The sequence below is a fragment of the Sinocyclocheilus rhinocerous genome, unplaced genomic scaffold (assembly GCF_001515625.1).
Source record: "Sinocyclocheilus rhinocerous isolate Xijiao unplaced genomic scaffold, SAMN03320098_v1.1 scaffold584, whole genome shotgun sequence".
NCBI classification, from domain to species: Eukaryota; Metazoa; Chordata; class Actinopteri; order Cypriniformes; family Cyprinidae; genus Sinocyclocheilus; species Sinocyclocheilus rhinocerous.
In genome coordinates, this window is record NW_015630348.1 from 2451807 (window position 1) to 2473886 (window position 22080).

The 22080-nt window shown below is 37.3% G+C and overlaps 1 protein-coding gene and 1 pseudogene across 1 annotated transcript; one reads left to right on the plus strand and one right to left on the minus strand.

Moving 5' to 3' along the window:
- Nucleotides 1-426: 426 nt before the first annotated feature.
- Nucleotides 427-16516, minus strand: LOC107740144 (glycine receptor subunit alpha-4). Its single transcript, XM_016552478.1, has 8 exons — nucleotides 16423-16516; nucleotides 15778-15845; nucleotides 14710-14933; nucleotides 13248-13330; nucleotides 8920-9057; nucleotides 8427-8641; nucleotides 5378-5527; nucleotides 427-1227 (listed from the first exon to the last, which is right to left on the minus strand). Exons 1-8 carry the CDS (start codon nucleotides 16499-16501, stop codon nucleotides 934-936), a joined length of 1251 nt encoding a protein of 416 aa, XP_016407964.1. The 5' UTR covers nucleotides 16502-16516; the 3' UTR covers nucleotides 427-933.
- Nucleotides 5810-6949, plus strand: LOC107740146 (uncharacterized; annotated as a pseudogene).
- Nucleotides 16517-22080: the final 5564 nt, after the last annotated feature.

Genomic DNA, 22080 nt, shown 5'->3' on the forward strand with positions numbered 1-22080 from the left:
GTTTGTTGACAATTAAAGCCTAGTGCTGCCACAGTGACAGAGCGTCACAAATCATCCGTTTCTTACGGGCATTAGTTTAAGCGATTTAACACATGATGGAATGATTTGGATTTTTGCATTTTCCGAATGGAATGATTAATGTTAATGAAAAACAACAGAAAAATCACTCTGAATAGAGTTCGTAGTACGTTAACCCTGAAATAAATCCAGATTTAATACTTTTTTTGTGCTTTTGTGTAACATTTTGCACCACGGTACAAAACAACTCCGACATCCTGGTAGAATATCCATTTATTCAAATTCAAAAGACAAAAAGAAATACACATTTGTGCTGTCTGCAGTCTGTGAACAACTCTGCATATATACACTTTATACAGTCATATATATTTATAATCTCATTATTTAGTAAAACAGTACACCGTTGCCCTGTAACTGTTCCCATGAATAATAAATCCCAATCCTCCCCTTCACAGCCCATTAGTTTGGCATTTTAGGATGTAAAAAACACATTTGTTTTGAGGTTTTCAAAAACATTCGTTCTAGGATGCGCCATGTGCTAAAATTCAAGTCAATATTTTCTATCCAACCGAGAATCTTTCAGCCAATAACTCAAATGGAGCCTACAAAGTGAGGACAATAGCACTGGCTATTAGTGCAATCCACTCGAATGAAGATGTGAAAGAGAGGAGAGCCAGGTCCCCAACAGCAGCATTTGCATCTACGAGCTCTACCCCTTCACTCTGAGTGGGCACTTTAAAATCTTTTTGAAATCCAGAAGTCACACCTGAGCACATGGTTTTAGCACTGACGGCATTTCTGGGGTGAATATGCCTTTGAAATGCACTTCTAGTGTGAGTATGACAGGCGGTTTTGGTTCAAATTAAGAGATATAAGAAAAGAAGTAAGATGAGCAAGTGGTGTAACAAAGAGAGATTACAGGTTGGCGTGGATGTCCTCGTGCCGCAGCACTTTGTAGGTGATCCAGTAGAAGATGTTGAATATGAGGAAGCTGAGAGGAAACACGGCTCTGGATATGGTGTCGATTCGCTTGGCTCGGTCCACAAAACGCTTCCGGACGGCCTCTCCGTCGTATAGCACTTGCACTGGGGGTGGTGGGGCGAATACGTTGGACCCTTCCACAGCTGTCCCGTCTTTTGCTTGTAAGCAATGGCCGAGTCCATACCCACGAAAGTAAAAGCTACGGCTCTCCCGAACAAGCTCCTCCTCCTTTAACAGAAGAAAAGCATTTTTAGAAGCAGGCAACAAAGAAAATTTGATAAATACTCCTCTCGCCACACAATAAAAAGTACCAGTCCATCACAGAAACTGCAGGAGACTGCAGGACACTGCCACTTTCAAATAAAAGCACTAAAAATTGCAATTGTTGGTGGGCTATACTTGTTTTAGAAAGCACATATTGGTTTAGTTGTTAGGGGGCAATATATTCTTAAATGCAGATACTGTATGTAAAAAGTGAAATGTCAAGTGAATGAAATCTAACAGTACAGCTTCATTTAGACCCTTTTTATGCAATATTTTAGAGGTCATTACTGGAAAAAGTCATTTTCTTACTCTGTATTTTGTCTTGTTTCTGTGTAAACATTATTAAATCAAGATACATTTACTTTCAAAGCAAAATTACATAAAGTTTTGTTTTTCTGAAAATGTCTAAAGTGATGAATTTTGATTCCTTTTTTAATATCTTGTATTTTTTCTTCAAAAGTAAATGTATTTTAATTGAAGAATATTTAGAAAAAAAAGTACATATATTCATTTAATTCATGTAAAAGTTTATTTTCTTTTTAATCGTTATTTAGTTATTCCACAATTTTCCACCATGACTCTGATCCTTGGAATTAAATAATCTGTTTTTACAATTACTTGTGTTGTGAGGAAGGGTCATTAAAGTGAAAGGATTCTGCTTTTTTGTCTCCTTCTCTCTTGCCATATTATGTTAGAAGTCAGTTGTACATGTAGGGGCGACAGAATGAGATGCGTTCTAGCATTTAATAAGGGCAGACAGAGCTCAGCATAATTTATTTTTTTTTTTTTTTACAGTTTAACTCTTTTTAATTTGACAGCATCCCAAAGATCTTCATTTTCATCTTGCATGTTGTAAAAAAAAAAAAAAAAAACTATAAAAAAAATTGGTGAAGATGGACACAAGAATGATTCCTGCATGGTTTCCTTACCAAAAAACAAAACAAAAACGAAGGCTTTATTTTGTAGGTATTCCCCTTACTTTTCCACATGTGACACTTTGGCCTAGTTCTTTGCCTCTAATGCCATATAAATTAGTCATTTGGATCAGTTTATCTGTCAATCTATGACAAATTACCCCTTTCCTCGAGAGGATAAGAAGATTAAGTTCTCGTTTAGTTCTTCATTAAATCCTCTGCTTGCACCTAAAACAATCCAGTCAATCACGTGCCTAGGAATAATGATGTGTTTGGTTTAAGATAAAGACACCCTTTAAAGTGAGTGCACCTGTGAACACAGTTTAGGTCAATGCTTACCTTATTAATCATGGCCAGGCCGTATACAGACTCAGAGTCTGAGTCTAGCATGTAAAAAGAACTCTGCTGCAAAAACAAGTCAGTTCCATTTGTATGAGGAATAAGGGCTACTGCACACTGGGGTCACTCAACAAAATCTAAAGGAATCTAAAGTCTAAAGGAAAGAAACATTCTGGGTGGAGGTATGAATACTTTACTATAAGCACATACTTGAGGATTACTCATTGGTGCATTTGCTAAATATACACTGAGAAAATGATCGTAATTGTAATGGTAAAAATGCTACGGTAAAAAGTGCATAATTGATTAACAGTTCTATACGTTCCCTCACTATACAGTGAAAAAAGCTAATAAATCTAAGTAATAATTTCAAGTAAAATACTGTTAAATTTACAATTTCAGAAAAAGAACAAGTCATCTCAGAATTTACAGTGAAATCTGTAAATTGACAATTTGACAATTCTTTGTGGAACACTTTACATTTGACATTGTTTTTTATCAGTTATGCACATTACGGTGTTAGGTTATATCTTAGTATCATAGTATATTATCATAGTACATAGTATATTAATATAGGCTACAGTCTATAAATTTAAGTTAAATCCATAAAACCTACAATGTTTCTACTGTATTTTTTGCAATATATTTCTGGCAACCACAGCTGCAGGGTTTTTTTTAACCATAAAGTTTACACGTTTGTTTACAATGTTTTTATTTGCTTCAGTATGACCATATTTGCTCAGGAGTAATTCATATGTGCTTAAAGTAAATGTGCTTAAATAACCAAGCTGTTTTTGTGTTAACACTGTATGCATTTAATGGGTATAAAGGAAGTGTGTGGACAATAATGCCCTATTTTACACCTAGCATTAACATTCATTTCTATATCCAATCACAAGTGATCACAGGAGACACATTACTTTCAGGAATAAACGACAATTGTAAGCGATCACTTGAGAAGTATGTTTATACCAGCTGTGAACTGGGCCAGTAGGACGGAGGGGGTTCTGGGTTTATGGGATTCAGTGTTTGCTCGTGGGCAAATAAGATGGGGACACAGATGGTATTTTTACCCTGGCGCAGGTGTTGCAGTGCTGGTTGAATTTGCTGGCGCTGTTGCCAGGGAGCTTGTTCACTCTCCGTAGTGAGTCGAAGCTTCCTGGCTGCATTGCTTGATCCTTCGTGAGGAAGAATGGCAGTGAGCATGGTGCATTGTGAAATGTTCCTGTTATATAACAGTTTGGAACATCTGTCTCGTTCTTTCTCTAAATTAACTTCTGGGGATCAATAGAGCACATCCATCCATCCATCCATCAAGCTGTCATTCTTATGTATATTGCACAGTTCAGTGCATTTTCAAGCATCAAATAGTGCATTACATTATATAGGCAGGCTGAGCAGACTTATTTTCATTAATATTGGCAACTGTGTAAATACTTCAACAAGAATTTAAGAGACAACAGCTATCAAGCCGCTGCTCTCCAGCACCATCCAAGTTGCTAGGCAACACTACTTGTGAGTGTACACTTCTTTGCAGGTTTCTGAGGGACTCTCCAATAAAGTGCACACTCAAGCTAAATCCGACCATTATCTTTCAGACTCTTCAGCAAAACTTGATAAAGTTTTTAGACGAGTGGATAATGGTCATGCTGATGTTTAAGACACATATACTAATCAGCAGAGATCAACACTATTTCGATTTTTTTTGGTAGATTGATTCTGTAATTGTATTTTTTAACTTAAATTTATATATATATATATTGTGTGTTTATATATTTATAAATAACTAAAACTAATAAAAATGACTAATATAACGGCAATGTTTTTTTTAATATTAGCACCCCCTAAAAAAGGCATTGCATGAATCTGAAACCAGTCTAATTATACATTTGATAAGTGAACTAGTCTTTCAGGCAACCCACAGCTGGTTGAAAATATGTGGTTTTGTTCATCCCTGAACTGGGCACGATCCTCTCAGCACCCATCTGTTTGTGTTTTCTTGAGCTAATTTGTCTATGGTATTATTAAGGCAGGATAAAGCCAAGGATTTGTTGTATTGATTAATTCTGGCCAGTAGTTGGTCCATCAGCCTAACAGCTCTCTCAGCCAGTGACCCGTGCATCGATACCACCCAGATTGATCATTCAGACCAGAGACTTTCTTGGCGGGAGAGAATAGGACGAAGAGTAATGGCCGCCTAGATCTCCAAGGCAGGAGGGGGAGGAGAACTTGCTCATTCTTAATAGGAGTTATTCTCATTTTTCTCTCATTATTGATTCAGATCCAATGAACACACTCGTAAATCTCCAGCACTGTGAGCTTGGACGGCGAACACTGTCGTACAAGCCCAGAAAGTGCCTTAGCTGTTTTAGCCAATATAGTTTTAAATGTGATTGTTGGGCTTTGAGCTTTATTATAGTCCAAAATTTCAGGATTTATAGAAATTTCATTTAAAAACTGTTAACATTTAATGTGTTCAGAGTGATTTTACTCTCCAAATCCCTGAGGGTATTTTCTAAGCTTTTCGTTTAGAAGCCTCTTTAGAATTTCAGTCAGTGTCTGTGATCTCGGATCAGGAAGCAGGTTGTTGGCCTTTGGAAATTGGCTGTGGCAAGACTTTACAAGGTGGCACAAATGGTGGGCTCAGCACAGGGGACTGTTCACTATGGAAACAGGCTGATCTGAATTCCCCCACATGAGATGTGACAGCCAGCTGTAGCCTAGTGTGGTGGCAGCCATTGCCAGTGTTTGGATACGTGGCTGAGAACAATGAGAAGAGATGCGAGTCAAAGTGTAATCCAGGGTGACAGGACAGCCTGTATTTGTTTGTGTATATGTGTGTGTGCGTTTGTCACACTTACTATTCTCTGCCTTCGCTGCTTCTTGCGCAGCCTGATGAATTCCTTGTGTTGCCTTGAGACGAAGTTGACTGCTGCGTACTCCAGCAATGCAGCAAACACAAACAACAGACAAACGGCCATCCAGATGTCAATGGCCTTCACGTAGGACACCTGGGAATCACATGGTCAAACCAATATCAATAGTTAAAGGCACAATATGTAAGATTTTTTTTATTAAAATATCCAAAAACCACTAGAACAGTGTTATATATTTTGCTGACTTGTATATTTACATTATCCCAAATGTTTCGAAGAATGTTTAAATCCAGAAAAATAAGCAATTTTAACTAGTGACACGGACCGTGTCCATAATGTCATTGTGTCGCCTGCCAATCACGTCATAACCCCTTGATTTCCGGTTTTGTTTTGTAGAAAACAGACGGAGGATAAGATGGCGGGCTGAACGCATGTGTTTTTACCGAGCTGCCTAGCTAATCTCCCAATTTAGTCTTGAAACTACACAAGTCTCACTTACGCCTACCTAAAATAGCATTTAAACACCGTATGTGTGTTTTGTGTTCTCAAAATGCGGAAATCTTCACAGCAAACTAGCCTCCCGAAGATTATCATCCCTCCGGCCCGTGGCTCGACCCCAGCTTCGGTCTCAGACGACTCAGAAATGGAGGTACAGTCCGCTCAAACAGATAAACGCCGTGACTCGTCACATTTCACCCCTACTAAATCAAACGCCTTGAAAAAATGAAGGCCTCACGACGAGGATATCACTAATGCAACTCTGCATGCCATAACTTCACTGACGGCTCGCTTTGACTCACAAGATGAAAAACTAGAAGAAATGGCGAACCAAATGCGAAGGAACAGTGTCATGATCGCAGAGATTTCCAAGGCTGTCGAGTTCAATGCCGCTGAAATTAAAGAGTGCAAAGATAAGTGCCGAGAGACGAGCAAATCCCTCCTGGGATTAACTACATCGCACAAAGACCTGGCGAGTAGAACATCTGAACTCGAGCGGTATAAAAGAAGATGGAATCTCCGGATCAACGGTATGAAAGAGAAGCCTGAAGAGGAACCCCGCAGGGAAGTGATCGGTCTTTTTGCTGAAAACGCACCGCACCTGGTTCAGAAATTAGAGGACATTGTTGACATAGTTCACCGAATCGGCAAGAAGGAGCCAGGGAAACCAAGGCAGATGATTGTGCAGTTTACAATGCGTAAATATAGGGATGAAATTTGGAAATCAACAAAGAACTCATCAGTCTGCCGGGACCGCGGAGTTCGATTCACAAAGGATCTAACGAGAGAGGACCGGCTGGCTCACGCTGCGCTATGGCCTTTGATCGACCAGGCGCGTAAAGAAGGAAAGAAAGCGTACTACCGCGGACCGTTTGGTTACATTGAAGGAAAAGGCATTGACTCGACATAATTATTCACCTGGACTGATTACAGGTAGGATCGTATGAGATATGACTGTTTTTGGAGACGCTCTAGGTTGCGAGGTATGTTCTAGGTTCGTGGTTATACAACCTAGTGAATTTTTTGTTGTTCTTTCTCATACAAGTGTTTGCACTTTTCCTTATATTTTGTACTTTTCTTTTTTACAGCAGCGAAAATTACATATTGTGCCTTTAATAAATAAAGGCATGGCTAGGAATAATGAGGCAGTGTTGACTTTGGATTTTTATTTGATATCAATTGATGCCTTTTCACAGAAAACAGCACACAGTCTTTAGTGCTAAAACATCTGAAGTGTACATTATTTCAATTGTAAATGAATATTTCAAATTTCATACTTTTATAAGCAGGTAGAAAGGCAAAAAACAACTGAAAACATTTGGTTTAAAACGGGGTATGTCAAATTTTACAATAATTAATTTGTTTATTTTGAAATTTATGTTTAATTTATGATTAATTTATGCTTAATTTCTTTTTTCACTTGACTTATCCACACTAGTCATCACCATGCTCTGCGCATACGTTGGTTTTTTCCTGAGGTAAAGAAGTGCATCACTTCACTTCACAAGGGACCGTTCATATAGAACGCGTTCAAAAACGCGAGACGCAGTACCGCGAAATATAAAAGAATGTCACGGAATGTTGGAACACCTTTCTTTTTAAAAGTCTAACTTTGTTAACTTAACATTTGTTGCGAAAGCGCCTGCGCCCAGGCACGAGACATTTTTTTTCCCAGTTCTTCTGACCTACAGAATTCATGATTTTTTTTAGTTCTTCTGACCTACAGAATTCATGTAAGTGACAGTTTGATTTCAGAAAAGATGTGAATGATCTATTAAGGAGTAATGCATTATAGCCTACTTTTCAGCTTTATCCCTCTCAGCATAAGGTTTGTTTACTTTGCTTTGAAAACACCCCCAAAACCATAATTAAAATCTGTCATGTTTCTTAGATCTACGTCTTATTTAATTCAAAGGAATAGTTCACCCAAAATGAAAATTCTGTCTTTATTAACGGAAATTGTCCTACAATTATATGACTATCTTTCTGTCTTCAAAAACAAATGTGAAATTTGAAAGAGTAAGTTAATCCTGGCCACTCTTTTACACTAGGGCTAAAATTATATTTTCAGTAAATCACTTGATCAACTTTACAAAACCAATGATTTGTTCATGAACTAGACTGATCTGGGTCTCAAGTTCAAAACACTCACTGATCCGATCTGATAGTAGTCAGGAAATACAGTAAGAATTGCATTTCTTCGTATGTCTTATTTAAGTGTTATAAGAACTGTTTATGGAACTGTTAAGGAATTGGAGTTGTTAAGAGGAATCGGTATTGCGTTTGAAACATAATTCATAAAACGAGTTTTTTAGTGAATGAATTCTGAAACGGAATCAACTGTGCTTTCATCCTTTTCATGCTAATTTAACAAATAGCACTTCAAGCTTATTCCCACCTCTCTCTACTCTCATGTGTTTTTCCTCATTTTTATTGATTGTCTCATTAATGCACTCATTATTTTATAACTGCACTTTCTGAAGTGTTTCTCTTTATTTTTTTCTTCACAGGAGCAGAGTCATTCTGGTTATCTTACCTTGGGTAGAGAAGCTCGTGAACCGGAGCTCTGGGTGGTCATGGTGAGCACAGTGGTGATACCCAAGCCTACCCGAGCAGGGGCGGCATCCATGTTGATCCAGAAAGACACCCAAGACAGGATGACAATCAGCAGACTGGGGATGTACATCTGAATGAGATAGTAGCCCATCTGTCTCTCTAAGTGAAACTTCACCTCAATGCAGGTGAATTCACCTAGGAGATCACAAAGAGTGTCATAATAGGTAAGTAATTATGCATAGCAACTTTTAATGCATTTTTTACACCTGGTTAAGTACCTCTGGTTGTGACTTATTTCTGGAGTATATTTAATAATCTTATTGCAGGTTTATGTATTGGTGACACCATTAAATGCATTTAAAAATTCATATGAGGGCCTTGAAATCAATTCTGTATACCACAGTGTATATGTTTTTTTTTATATATATATAGATATCATTTGATGTGCATGAGTGTCATAGTGAAACATGTACCTGTGTTGTAGTGCTTAGTGCAGTAGCCAAGATCTTTTTCCTCCTTTAGTAAAAATTGTGGAAGAGTCAAGTCATCCGCCACCTGCACAGGGCTATCAGAAAGCCACTCGAAGATCAGATCATTCATGGTGTAGCCAACTGTGAAAAAGGAGAGCGAATGAGATAGAAAAATGCACATCTGTGCAAAAGAGTGTGAATTAGACCTGTCATGCTTCCTCTCTCATCCCATACTTTGTACACTGTGTAAAAGGTCATCTGTCAGACAACATACCAAAGTAGTGGATGGATAGATTGTAGGTCTGGTACAGACCTTTGGATAGTAAAGATGTCATGCTCTGGATTATTACACTATAGACAATCAGCGTACAGTAGTCTAGAAATGACATACAGTATGACCACAAAGTATTTAAGCAAATTAATTGAAAATCTCTCTCTTATATCATTATTTTTTGCTTCATTCATGCTACTTGCCACAATGTCTTCACATCCCCCACATCATTCCTAACTGCTCTGTAGTACACGGTGAGATTAGGGGCCTATTAAAAATGCATGAGGCATGCAATAACAGTGTAGAATACTTGACAAATCTGAATAATATTGATGTCTATCAGAGACCCTCAGGGATTTACAAGGGCATCTATTATTCACAAACCTCCCGTCCCCCATTCGTCTTCAAAACAACAAACCCATGAAAAAAGGATGAAGACTGAAAGTCCTTGAATGTCATGGTGTCTTTGAAAAGTTTGGTGTGGTTTCAAACATTGTATTCAAACTAGTACTAGGAATATGAATGTTTTCCGAGATGAGGAAGGGTTTTTTGTCTGCTGTTTCAAATGTCAGTATATATCAAAAAGGCATTATATGCAATAATATTCCCATATTGTTAGTCTTTTAGAACTCACTTGTTGCAGGCAGTCTAAGTGAAAATAAAGGCTTTTATCACCAAGGCTACATTTATCTATTAATGCAGTAAAAACAGTAATGTTGTGATATATAATTGCAATTTAAAATAACTGTTTTCTATTTTAATATATATTTTTAAAATGTAATTCATCCCTGTGGTGTCAAGGCTAATTTTTCAGTAGCCGTTACTCTAGTATTCAGTGTCACATGATCCTTCAGAAATCATTCTAATATGCTGATGATGCTCAAGAAACATTTTTTATTGTTTTTATTAGCAATGCTGAAAACCGCTGTGCTGCTTAATATTTTTGTGGAAACCGTGATAAAAAAAATGTCAGGATCTTTTTAAGGAAAAGAAAATTCAAAGAACAGCATGCATTTGAAGTAGAAATATTTTGTAATATTAAAAATGTATTCACTGTCACTGATAAATTCAGTGGCTACTTATGGTTCGTTTCCACTGAGCAGTACGGTATGCAATTATTTCCGTTTCACTGTCAGAAATTGTGAATGGTACCAAAATAGCGAACCGTACCGTACCACTTTTTTGGTACCCTTCCGTTGGGGTACCTACCACAGCAAAGGGTACCAAAAGGGTGGAGCTAAACTCACTGCAGAACGTTGATTGGTTGACTAGAATCGTCACTTTTGCGTGATACAAGGGGATAAAGCTTCTTCTTCACTCGTTCCGCTCTGCTGTCCATGAGTGTTGGGCTTATTTACATCAGAGTGTGCAAACACAAAAAAATATAACCGTGTATTTTATCATTTTATATTTTCACACAGACAATAGCCGTTTCTCAATATGCGTTCTTGTCTGTTCTTGTGGACTTGTGAAATGCCATTGCCCAAAAACCTGCGTCATTTTCTAAATATTACTGTTATTGTGTCATGAAATGTAGTTTTAAGAGTTTTTCAGGCGAGAACATAATTGCTTAAAACTCAAATCTGCGGTTTATTTATAAAGATAGTGCCTATTTGAAAATTTGCTATGCCGATTTCAGAGCTCCAGGCGATCACCGGGCGCTCAGTGCTCATGTATCCGCATAGAGCAGCCTTAGCTCGGCTAGTCCTTCCGACATTTGCCGCTGGCTCTGATGTCTCTGTTGTGATTAAACATGAGATACAATTTGTTTTGGGTTGGCTATATTTAACAGGCATTCATGGTCTCATGAATCTATTATTTGTTCCTGGTCATGTCTGGTTTTGGCTGAGCACAAAGTTAATCGATTGCTACTTTCCGGCATACACCACGCCTACCAAGTAAGGGAACTATTGGCAGTGGAAACGCAAGCCTGATCAGAGTTACCCGTACCGAATCATACTGTACTGAACTGTACTGTACCGTACCGCTCAGTGGAAACGAGCCATTAAAGTATTGGTTTCTTAAAAAAAACACGTTACTGACTCAAATATTTTAAATGTTAGTGTATATTTCTTTTTATTGCTTTTCAGTGTTACTTTGGGTCAAAAAAGTATGTTATTGGTCTGTGCAACCCGTTTGATTTGTGTGTTCCTTATAATCCACAAAAGCATCTGTTCGCTAAATCTGTGTCAGTAATACCTAAAAAAAAACATTCATTTTTGAAGCCTTAATGCTAAAGGCTCACATAGCCTGTTTTTACAATAATCTTACATTTGTTTAATTTGTCATGTTCCCACTTTTCCTCCATTTTCTTGTCTTTGTCATCATTTTACTTAAAATATTTGTTCCCTTGACAACACTTTTGCACACCCAATTTCCTAAAACTTACTTTCCTCCTTTGTTTTACTGTTCACACCTTTGCTTTAATCTATACCTCTTGCCTTCAGCATCAGATTTCTCTACCAGGATGTGTCCTTTCCAGACAAGGTGATCCCACCCCTCGGCTGCGTCCTAACACTTGTCAAAACAGGTGCTCTAAAAAAGGTGCTCTTGTTTAATCAGAAATGATTATGCCCTCCATAACCACTTTGTTAGGCAGTAAACCTGCCTGTCTTCCTGTGTGTGTCTCTTTCTGTCTGACCCTACTCCTTAGAGGAGGGCAATTTTAACTGCGGCCACGGAGGAGGGATTTTTCCACTCATTGAATAAATACTGTAGACATACAGAGGACGCAGAAAGGACAGTAAAACACACTGTCTGTGTGTATTAAGCGCCCTAAATCTTTTAAACCATATGAGTCACTGAATGTTAAATGAATATACTTCAGGTGTTGTCTGTGGTCACGACACATACATGGGGATTCAAATCAAATAATCCAACAGGCAAATCCAGACGTCAAGCTAAGTGGCATCTGCAGTGCATTTCTGCTCTACACAGATTCCTCATTTGGCTCTTCTGGTTGTTAGAAAGGGGTGTTCTTTTGTCTCAGGGAGGTGGAATTAAAAGCCTCTCGGGCAGCTGAGGGGGGTCACATAATAAAGGGGATACAAAATGAAAGTTTCATTATTGATATCCTTTAAATTGGTTCCAGGAGTTAAGATGCTATCTGCTCTGAGGGCACTGGGGTGGTGAATAGTCTATTTCTTTGACTCCCTCTTTCTTTTATCAAGGTAATAAGGAAGGACACTTTACCCACAATTTTAAAATGAGGATGCTGTGACATTGATACAGAGATTCTACTTCTTTTTGTGCAGTGAGACATAGAAAACTGTTCCTGTTTATTCATTTTCTACAGATCTCATAATGCTCAAGGTTACCGGGTTTGCAAGTGGAAATAGACAAACAGTGGATTGTCATTACGATCGTAACAGGATTTGTTAATGGTAGCAGTCCATGGTATACACTAACATTCATAAGATTTTTTTTTTTCAGCAGGGATGCATTAAATTGACCAAAAGTGACAGTAAAGACATTATATTAGAAATGTTCACATTTTCAAATAAATGTTGTTGTTTGAAAAGCTATCATTAAAAAAAATGTATTGTGGTTTCCACAAAGATATTAAGCAGCAAAGCTGTTTTCAACATTTACAATAACAAGAAATGTTACTTTAACACCAATTCAGCATATTAAAATTATTTCTGAAGTATCACGTGACACTGAAGACTGGAATAATGGAAAAAATCATCAAAGGAATAAATGACATTTTAAAATATCTTACATATACACATATCTTATATATATATATGCAAATTGCAATCATATTTTACTATTTTTTGCTGTATTTTTGATCAAATAAATGCAGGCTTGATAAGCATATGAGACTTCTTTCAAAAACATTTCCATCCCCAAACCTTATAACGGTAATGTATATGTTCACCTTATGCAACAATGCACACAAGAAAGTTTTTAAATATATTTGCTGTGTTTCACCTTTATGGTGATTGCTATCAGTGCATACATTAACACTCCATATCAGTGTCAGAAGAACTGAATGCAGCAAAGTGTGAGGAGGGGAAGGGCGAGGAGGGAGAGAGGAAGAGAAGAATAGAATACTCACAGCTTTCTAGCTGCATGGTACAGGTTTGAATGTCCATTGGGAAATTCTTCAAGTCCATGGGACAAGACAGGATAAGTGTTAGCCTAAGACACAGTGCAAAACAGGAAAGCAGAAAGTGGGGAAGAGTCAGAGTGAACCCACAAAGGGCAGAAAGAGGTGTTAAATAGAGGACAGAGAAAGACCCAGCTTACAAAGAAGACTCAAAAATGAAAATTGTCATTATTTACTCACCCATATGTCTCTCTTTTTTTAACAAATATCTGACAAAGCTTTTTAAAATGACTTTGGTGAATGAGAATGGGGCTATCAAGTTTCAAAATGACACAAAAACACCATAAAAATATCATAATAATGGCCAATATGACTCATGCACTACTCCTATAGTGTTTTGTGAATAAATTATTCTTTTGAGATGGATCCTTTGAAAGAAAGACCAAAAAAAGATTTAAAAAAATCAAGATGCTTTTGCATTTTTAAGTTTGACCCCAGTGATTGTAATTCCATATAAACAACCTGTACATTGTTCAAAATGTCTTATTTTTTGTTTCAAAGAAGGAAAGTCATAGGTTTGGAACAACATGAGTTTGAGTAAATGATGACTGAATTTTCATGCCTTTAAGGGCAGCCATTTTATTTCAGAATGCACCAATATTCAAAATCCCAGTTTATACAGTCTCTCTACAAGATCAGATCTCTATGGCTGTACACTAATTCCCTTTGAGATTAAAGAGTGAATCCCCAAATGAGGCAGTGAATTGCTGTTTTTGTATCATGTGCCTTCTTGGTAATAGCAAACTAACGGTCTGACAGTTTTTTTTTCTTTTACATTTATTTATCATGCTGCTGACACATTAAGGTTTTAGCCGTGAGGAAGAGTCACCACTAATAGAATAGAATAGTTTAGATAGAGGAAACAGTGTAATTACCTGCTTTAATGCAATGCCTCCGAGAAAGACAAAAGCCACCAGTGCTTTTTTGAAGAGCCAGATTCTTTTGTGCTGTGATAACCCTAAATTCAAACCCCAAAATATCTACACTTACACACTGATGTGGAGACCTTTTTAGGCTCAACACGTGACATTTTTTCCCCCACTGAAGCTCCCAAAGAGCAACCCTGGCATGATTATTTTCAATTCCATCCACCCTTAGAATTAACGTTTTAAATCATATAATTTTTTAAAAGAGCAAAATTAAAAAAGTGCTAACTTAAAAGTACTAACTTTGTTTCTAGGCCACATATCTCTCATCTTATGTAGGCCTATAGTATGTTTACTATGACTAATAATTGCTCAAATTGTGATCATTGTGATGCTATTAACCAACCCTGTTTACTTTGGCTCATGTCTTTAACATATAATCCTGAAACAGAATTTTCATGCAAAAAATTAAAATTGCACTTTTGCACTAGTTCTTGTAAATTCCTCTGTGTTCTCTTAAATCTATGAGAGACTTCACTGCTTACCTAATACTGTATAGCACATTCCCATTCTGAAAGATCCTCAGCAGCTTGTTGTCTGTTGTGACTTCATGGAAGTTTGCACCTTTTTCATTAGCAAAGAACAAGTCAGGTTTCCATATGGAGTCCAGCATAGAAGGGTCCAGGTCTAGAGAAGCATCAGGATATTCACTATAGGCCAATCGAGGGTCATTCCACTGCTGGCGTAGAAAGACGTTAAGCCTATAATCCTGTAGGAAGAGGGAGAGAAAACCAAAAAACGTTAGGTCCTGAAACCTTATAGGTCGATTTCTGGATTTGATTATTATTAATGTTCTTTTTAGTTTTAATGTTTCGTTTTAGTTCTTCTTTTTCTAACGTTTTTATTGCAAACCTAACACAAGCTGAATCAGATATGTTCTTAAAGGGTTAGCTCACCCAAAAATAAAAATTAGACTGTGTTTTACTCACCCTCGAAGCATCCTAGGTGTATATGACTTTCTTCTTTCAGACGAATCCAGTCCGAGTTATATTAAAAATTGTCCTGGCTATTCCAAGCTCTATCATTGCAGTCAGCGGGTGTTGCAGTTGAACAGTCCACAAGTCATCAAATAAATAACCCTTTAATATGCCAGTAAATAACTTGTTCTCCCTTGACATTAATTTCTGTTGGAAGACCTGCATTTCCAATTATCAAATCCCAGGTTAACCGACTACCAGACCGTTAACAATGGCAATCTGTATCGGTCAACTGAAACATTCCGCTGACAGAGACATTTAAGCACAGGCTTTAGAGGATGGGTATATCACCGTTACTTTTTTTTCCCTCAAGATCCTGGGCGTTCTTTCAATTTTTCATTTTAATTGCATGGAAGACAGTTCATTATCAGCACATCAGCTGACCCACTGGACTCTAAACTAAGTTATGTGCTCCTCGAGACAAGGAGAAGTCAGGTAAGTGACTAAAAACTCACTCCGCAGTATTATAACTGTAACAGGGCATACTGCCTGAAAGAATAGAGAGAAAGAGAAGGAATTCCCCTTTGCAATGCTGAATATTTGATATAAACCAAACTGAACCATGTGATTACATACCATAGTTGTCTCTGTAATGGATCCAAAGCTGTTGATGAAAATATTACAGGTGACATTTACTGGTGGTCCTGTTGAAATAGAAGGGAGAAGTTTCTTACGTTTAGACTAACACTTACTTTTGTTCAGAGAAGTTTGAATAATGAATGAAGAAAAAAAAAAACATAGTCACCATTTACTTTTATTATATAGAAAAAGACCAGCATGAACATTCTGCCTAACATCGGCATTCATAATAAACGTGCCTCACACCGCTCCGGGGGGGGTGAACGGCGTGCACGGCTTCCGCGTATGACAGATAACGGAAGTGAGAGAAATAGAAAAAGACCAGCATGAACATTCTGCCTAACATCTCCTTTTGTGGTTCACGGAAAAACAAAACGTACAGATATAAAATAACGGTGAGTAAATAATGACAGAATTTTTTAATTTTTGGGTGAGCTATCCCTTTAATAATAAAAACAACAGAACAGAAGATGAGCATTCCTGGTCCTTGATGTATTTGGAGTAATGGCACACAGTCAGGTCATTGGGTTATTTCTACTGTCACCTCATTAAGTTTCCAGGAGCCACTATTGTCAAGCTGCTACCAGTTTCACAAGTTATGTTGCAAACCGACAAATCCTGTTTGTTTACATTCTGTCACACCTTTGAAGTTGGGCCTGATGCGAGCGTCATAGCCAGAGGTTCTTCCCATCAGCTTGTCCAGAAAGTCCGATGGGGACATAGGCTTTGGGGCTGACCTGCTGGAGGACTTTATCTCCTCTTTGCAGGAGCCCAGTCTGCCAGAGATAGAGAAAGCGAAGAAGAAGGGGTTTAGAAAAAAAAACAGCAAGAGAAAGATGAGGTAAAGGATGACAGATACAGTCAGTGATAATGACAAAGAAGACTGGCATGAACCGTTTTAACGGATATTTTAAAAATAACTGTTTAAAAAGATTTGTTGAAAAGACCAGCATGCATTTCATAGCTGGTGGAACTAGCACACCAACATCCCAAACATATGCTTGTGACCTACAATACTGGTATATTCATCAGGGAATACAGATGCATAATGCATTAAACATACGTTCGTCATGCTGTGTTTTTACTGAAGCCTGTCACAGTGATCATGGCAAAGAAAAACAGAACCCACTAAATCCCTATAGGCAGGGGGAGGCATTGTGTCTGACAGACTGATGGCTCAATTGAAATGCTGCGAATGTCACAGTTAGGGGAGACGACTTTGATTCCAGTTCCAGCGGGACTCAGTCTGTGCCTGACAGACCTGCCAGGCCGGAGCAAGTGGATCCCAGAGGCCGGAGTCTTGGATTCGACTGGATCTTTTTACTTCTTGATACTTCAGAAGAAGTGTTTTCTGCTTGCTTTTGATACAGTTTTAAGCAGATCAGTCATGTCCCCAGTCCCCAGCCCCTGAGGAGCGAAGGGCCATCAGACTCCCTGCATCCTCCCAACGTCAAACTTTCTGATCAGTGAGTCTTTCTCAGTGCTTTTACCACAGAAAGTGTGGAGTGAATTTTAGTGGAAGCTCCCAGGTGAGTCTCTACTTAGATTGCATAGTGTTTGAAAAAAAAGTGTAACCCGAGTCTGTTCTTTCCCGAAGCCCTGGAAGATACAAATCTTTCTTGGAGCGAGAAAAAGTCCAATATGGGTTTAAATTTGCCTCCAGGGCTCCAGGGCTTCCTCATCATCCAGTTCAGATCTTGTTTATCCGAAATAGAAGAGAAAGGCTGCTAAATGAATCACCCCCACTTTTTTATGTGGTCCAACTGCCTTAGAAAATCTGGCTTTTCGCTCACATTCCCGCTTCGCCTTTCAGCAGGGTTTATGACGAGACCGTGCTAGAACAGAACATGCATTTTTAAAAAGTCGCAGGAGAGCCAGGCAGCAATCAAGTTTGTTTCTCAGCCTTGAGTGTCTTACTCACGTTTGCATCCAAGTACCATCAGCATCAGATTTTGTTTATAAACCTCATGGCCCCACGGCTTATACGCCAACTGTGCCAAGTTCATATCTAAGTCTTTCTGAATTTGGGAAGCTTCATTCCATTGAGCTCTTTACAGGTTGGTTTTCCTCTTTCTTGCCCTTTCTTTCACTAGGAGAGAAACCATATATTTTACGTTCTCTCTCGTTCTCCCTCTTTCTCTGTCTCACCTAAACAATCAATGTTCTTCTTAACACCACAGTGTATTACGGACAGTCCGATTACATTCTAATCCCCAGTAAAATGGTTTATATAATATGTGGCTCAGGCACACAAAGAACTGCTATGGCAAGAAGCCATGGCAAAGGTCCATTGCTTGTGTTTGTGCTGGGGGTAATCCATGGTTTCTGTTGTTTTGGTTGTCCGGTATTCAGCACCACTTCAAATATTCCAAAGAGATTATGCAGTCGCATTTGAAATGCACAAACTTGTCATTTCAGGCCAGTGATAAGACTGTATACATGATTGCAATATCCATTGTGAAGCTGTGGTGGGTGTAGTGGTATTATAGTATATGTGCTCTCCATCTAATGACAAAATGAAAGGTTTTAATTAAATAAAGTGGTAGAGTCCAGATCCATCCTTGGAAAAAAAGGGAAAAAAGATTATAGCCAATATTTTATATTGGTTATAGCCAATATTTAACCTTATATTTTGAGAGATACATTTGTCTTTAATGATGAGAGATTCCATAAGAAAACTGTTAAGCATTATTCATTTTTTAAATATATTTTTAAATTTATTTTTGCATTGACATGTTTACATTTATTTATATTTGCAAGCATTCAGCTTACCCTTTGTCATGACACATAATGCGTGGCAAATTTGGTTAGTCATATTTCTTATGGCCATATGTTATATACTTTCTTCTGATTTTTGGTTAGACTTCTTCAAATATAATTAGGAGGAGTAGTTTTGCCTTCATTTTTATCTTTACCCATCTCATTTTGAACAACGGAAGTAAAAAGTGGAACTGCACACTTAAACTATTTTCTAAAATAATTTAGCATTAGTATTTCATCTGTATTTTAAAATTAACATAATGTTTCAATTATTTTGTTGTATTATAATTATAGTTGTCTTTGGATGTACTGTAATGATTCGTCTGAAATATGATTTCCTCTGACAGCTTGGAAACATTATTTCAGGGCTGCATGTAGAGAAGACCGTTGAAAGACAAATTCCTGCGACAGTTATCTCTTTAGTCTGCATGAAATATTGACACATGAATCTCAGATCTCCTTTAATACAATTTCCCATGTTAGCAATATTTCTTGCAATTTGTGACAGGAATTAACATTTAGCTCAACACGACTAGCTCAGAGAGAACGATAAAACTGAAAACAATGAATGTGAGTGGTGTAATAAATCTATCAGACAGTCAACAGAAAAGTTCACTAAGGTCACAAAAAGAATTATTCACAAACATGCATCGAAAAGATTAAGTTAGCCAGTCATGTGATTACCTGCCATCTCTTTCACAAAAGCAGTCTGTCAACAGCGTTTAAAAAGTCAATTAAAAAGTAATTAATTAACTTCAATGATTGACCTGCTGCCCTGTGAAACTATAATTGTCTGGAGGTTTTACTGCACTTGATTATAGATGCACAGTGCCTGTGTGTTGAATCTTACTAGTTACTGTCTGTTTTTCAATATTTCTTCCTTTTATTTTTGTCAAGATTATGTGGAAAGATTCATGACTGGATTTCTCCCCCCCCTCCATGAGTTCTTAGTCATCAGAAACGGTTTCAGATGTTGAATACATCAGCATAATGTATTAAAGCATGCCTAATTTTTCAACGACAACGCAGAAAAGTTTAGAAGGTGGTACAATTAAAGATTAGAATAAAATTCCCCTCTCTGAACTTTTCAGAGGAGTCTGGGAAATAACTGGGGGGATGTTAATGGAGGCAGATCTAAGCTTGTTTCATGCTGGGCTGTTGCCTTCAACTGGGTGATGACCACAACATTTTTTTTTTATTACTGTAAGCCTCGAGAGATGGCTGACCCCTTCATCAGCCGTCATGAATTTATAATAACTGCTTTATACCATTGCTAACTTCACAGTATCTCAGATCCATTCCCATAAGACAGAACTGTACCAGCGCAGCAATCCAGTCACGTAACTGTGCGAACATGAGAGCTACTCATCAAAGTGTGAGTGGAGTGTTTCTGAGGTGTGGAAATGCTGGGATACAGTGAGAGGGAGCCACGTAAGGGATTCCCAGGACAACAGCTTATAAACAGATCCGCTGTGGTAGGGATGAAATGAGAAGCTAGAAACTTCAAGACAGAAAACAAAAAAATTTCTCTATCGGTCTGGCAAAAAAAAAAAGAAAAAGTGAAGTGTTTGCCTCTCGTCTGACAGGCACAGCCTCTGTCGGCTGGTCATAAGGCCACTGGGGTTGCTGGTAATGGCTCCGCAGGAAGCATTACTGGGGTACCAGAGGCCTGTTTAATGAAAGCTTGGGCTTTTTCTTGAATCATTGAGATGCAAGTAAGGGACTTTTAATGAGCCTGACCTTTCAGGGCCCGATACTGCTGTCTGATCCCTGAGTCCCTGTCTGAGGAATGACAAGAATATTTAACACTCATTCCTTGCTCAACACTAGCTCAGTTATTTTCTCATTTTATCAGCATCCTGAAATTAATGACTGTGATGGCACTATCAAAGGCATACACACATATTGTTGAAAATCCATTTTAAAAAGCTGACAGTTTTGCCTTTAAAAAAGATGGACTGTTTTGAGATTGACAGTCTTCAGTGTTCAGACACTGAAGACTGTTTTGTTTATGCTTCTAATAAAAAAAACCTACCCAGACACTGTTTTTGAGCAGAAAACTCCTGTGTGATCCAAGTTTAAACACCAAAAATGATCTAAAGGTTCTTTTGACATTATTATATGAAAGATGTCTGTTGATTACAGAATTTTTTTTTTTTTTAAATTTTTTCATGTGCCCCAGTTTTGTTTGTTGAAGTCATGATTTACACCGCCGTTCAAAAGGTTCTTATGCTCATCAAGGCTGTATCTATTTGATCAAAATTACAGAAAAAAACTGTAATTAAGTGAAATATTATTGCAATTTAAAATAACAGTTTTCTATTTTAATATACTTTAAAATATAATTTATTTCTTGGGAAGCAAAGCTGAATTTTCGGCATCATTACTTCAGTCTTCAGTGTCACATGATCCTTAAGAAATCATTCTAATATGCTGATTTATTATCAATGTTGGAAACAGTTGTGCTGTGTAATATTTTTTGGGACCTGTGATACTTTTTTTCAGGATTCATTGATAAATAAAAAGTTAAAAAGAACTGTTTATTCAAAATAGAAATTTTGTGTTACAATATATACTATATTCAAAAGTTTGGGGTCAGTAAATTGTTTCTTTCATTTTTTTAAAGAAATGAATACTTTCATTCATCAAGGATGTGTTAAATGGATAAAAAATGAGTAGAGACTTATATCATTAATATTGTTAGAAAAGATTTCTATTTTGAATAAATGCTGTACTTTTTAACTTTTTATTCATCAAAGAATTAAAAGAATTATCACAGTTTCCAAAAAAAATTTAAGCAGCACAAGAGCTTCAACACTAATAATAAATCAGTATATTGGAATGATATCTGAAGGATCATGTGACACTGAAGACTGGAGTAATGGCGGATGAAAATTTAGCACTGCATAACAGAAAGAAATGATATTTTAAAGTATATTAAACTAGGAAAAAAATATTAGAAATTACAATAATATTTCACAATTTTTGATCACATAAATACAGTCTTGATGAGCATAAGAGACTCCATTTAAAAAAAAAACATTAAAAATCTTACTGATCCCAAACTTTTGAATGGCAGTGTAGCTCAACAAAACATAATTTAGATTTGTAATTTTTGATACATCACATCTTTTAACATATTTCTTTCTTTTTCTTTCTTTCTTTCTTTCTTTCTTTCTTTCTTTCTTAGAATGTGTTGTTGATAAAACTGTAATACAGCAAAAGTTCAAACATTTTTCTAGCTGGTTTTTATTTGATATTTGATAGCAGATATGTTCTGCTATTCAGATAACTTTTCACATCTTTGGTACACTTGTTCTTAGTATCAGCTCTCATATTTTTATGTTGGCTAATTGTGAGGGGCGAGAATTAGCCTCTGCACATGCGTTATACAGTGCTATAATCTGCCAACTCTTCCAAAGGAAAGTAAATCTGGATAGATTTCAGCCCAGTCAGCTGCAATATTATCAGACAGGCCTTGGGGCAACATGCTGGAATGAGAAGCTTCATAAGAGGTCTGACTCTGCTGATACACATGAT

What these genes read in the sequence shown, in the direction of transcription:
- LOC107740144 (XM_016552478.1), bottom strand. Translation starts at nt 16,501, where the DNA reads ATGTCCCCATCGGACTTTCTGGACAAGCTGATGGGAAGAACCTCTGGC. An exon ending in CATCAGGCCCAACTTCAAAG is followed by an intron (nt 15,846 to 16,422) that starts GTGTGACAGAAT and finishes CTATTTCAACAG; the next exon opens with GACCACCAGTAAATGTCACC. An exon ending in AGCAGCGAAGGCAGAGAATA is followed by an intron (nt 1,228 to 5,377) that starts GTAAGTGTGACA and finishes CTTCTGTTAAAG; the next exon opens with GAGGAGGAGCTTGTTCGGGA.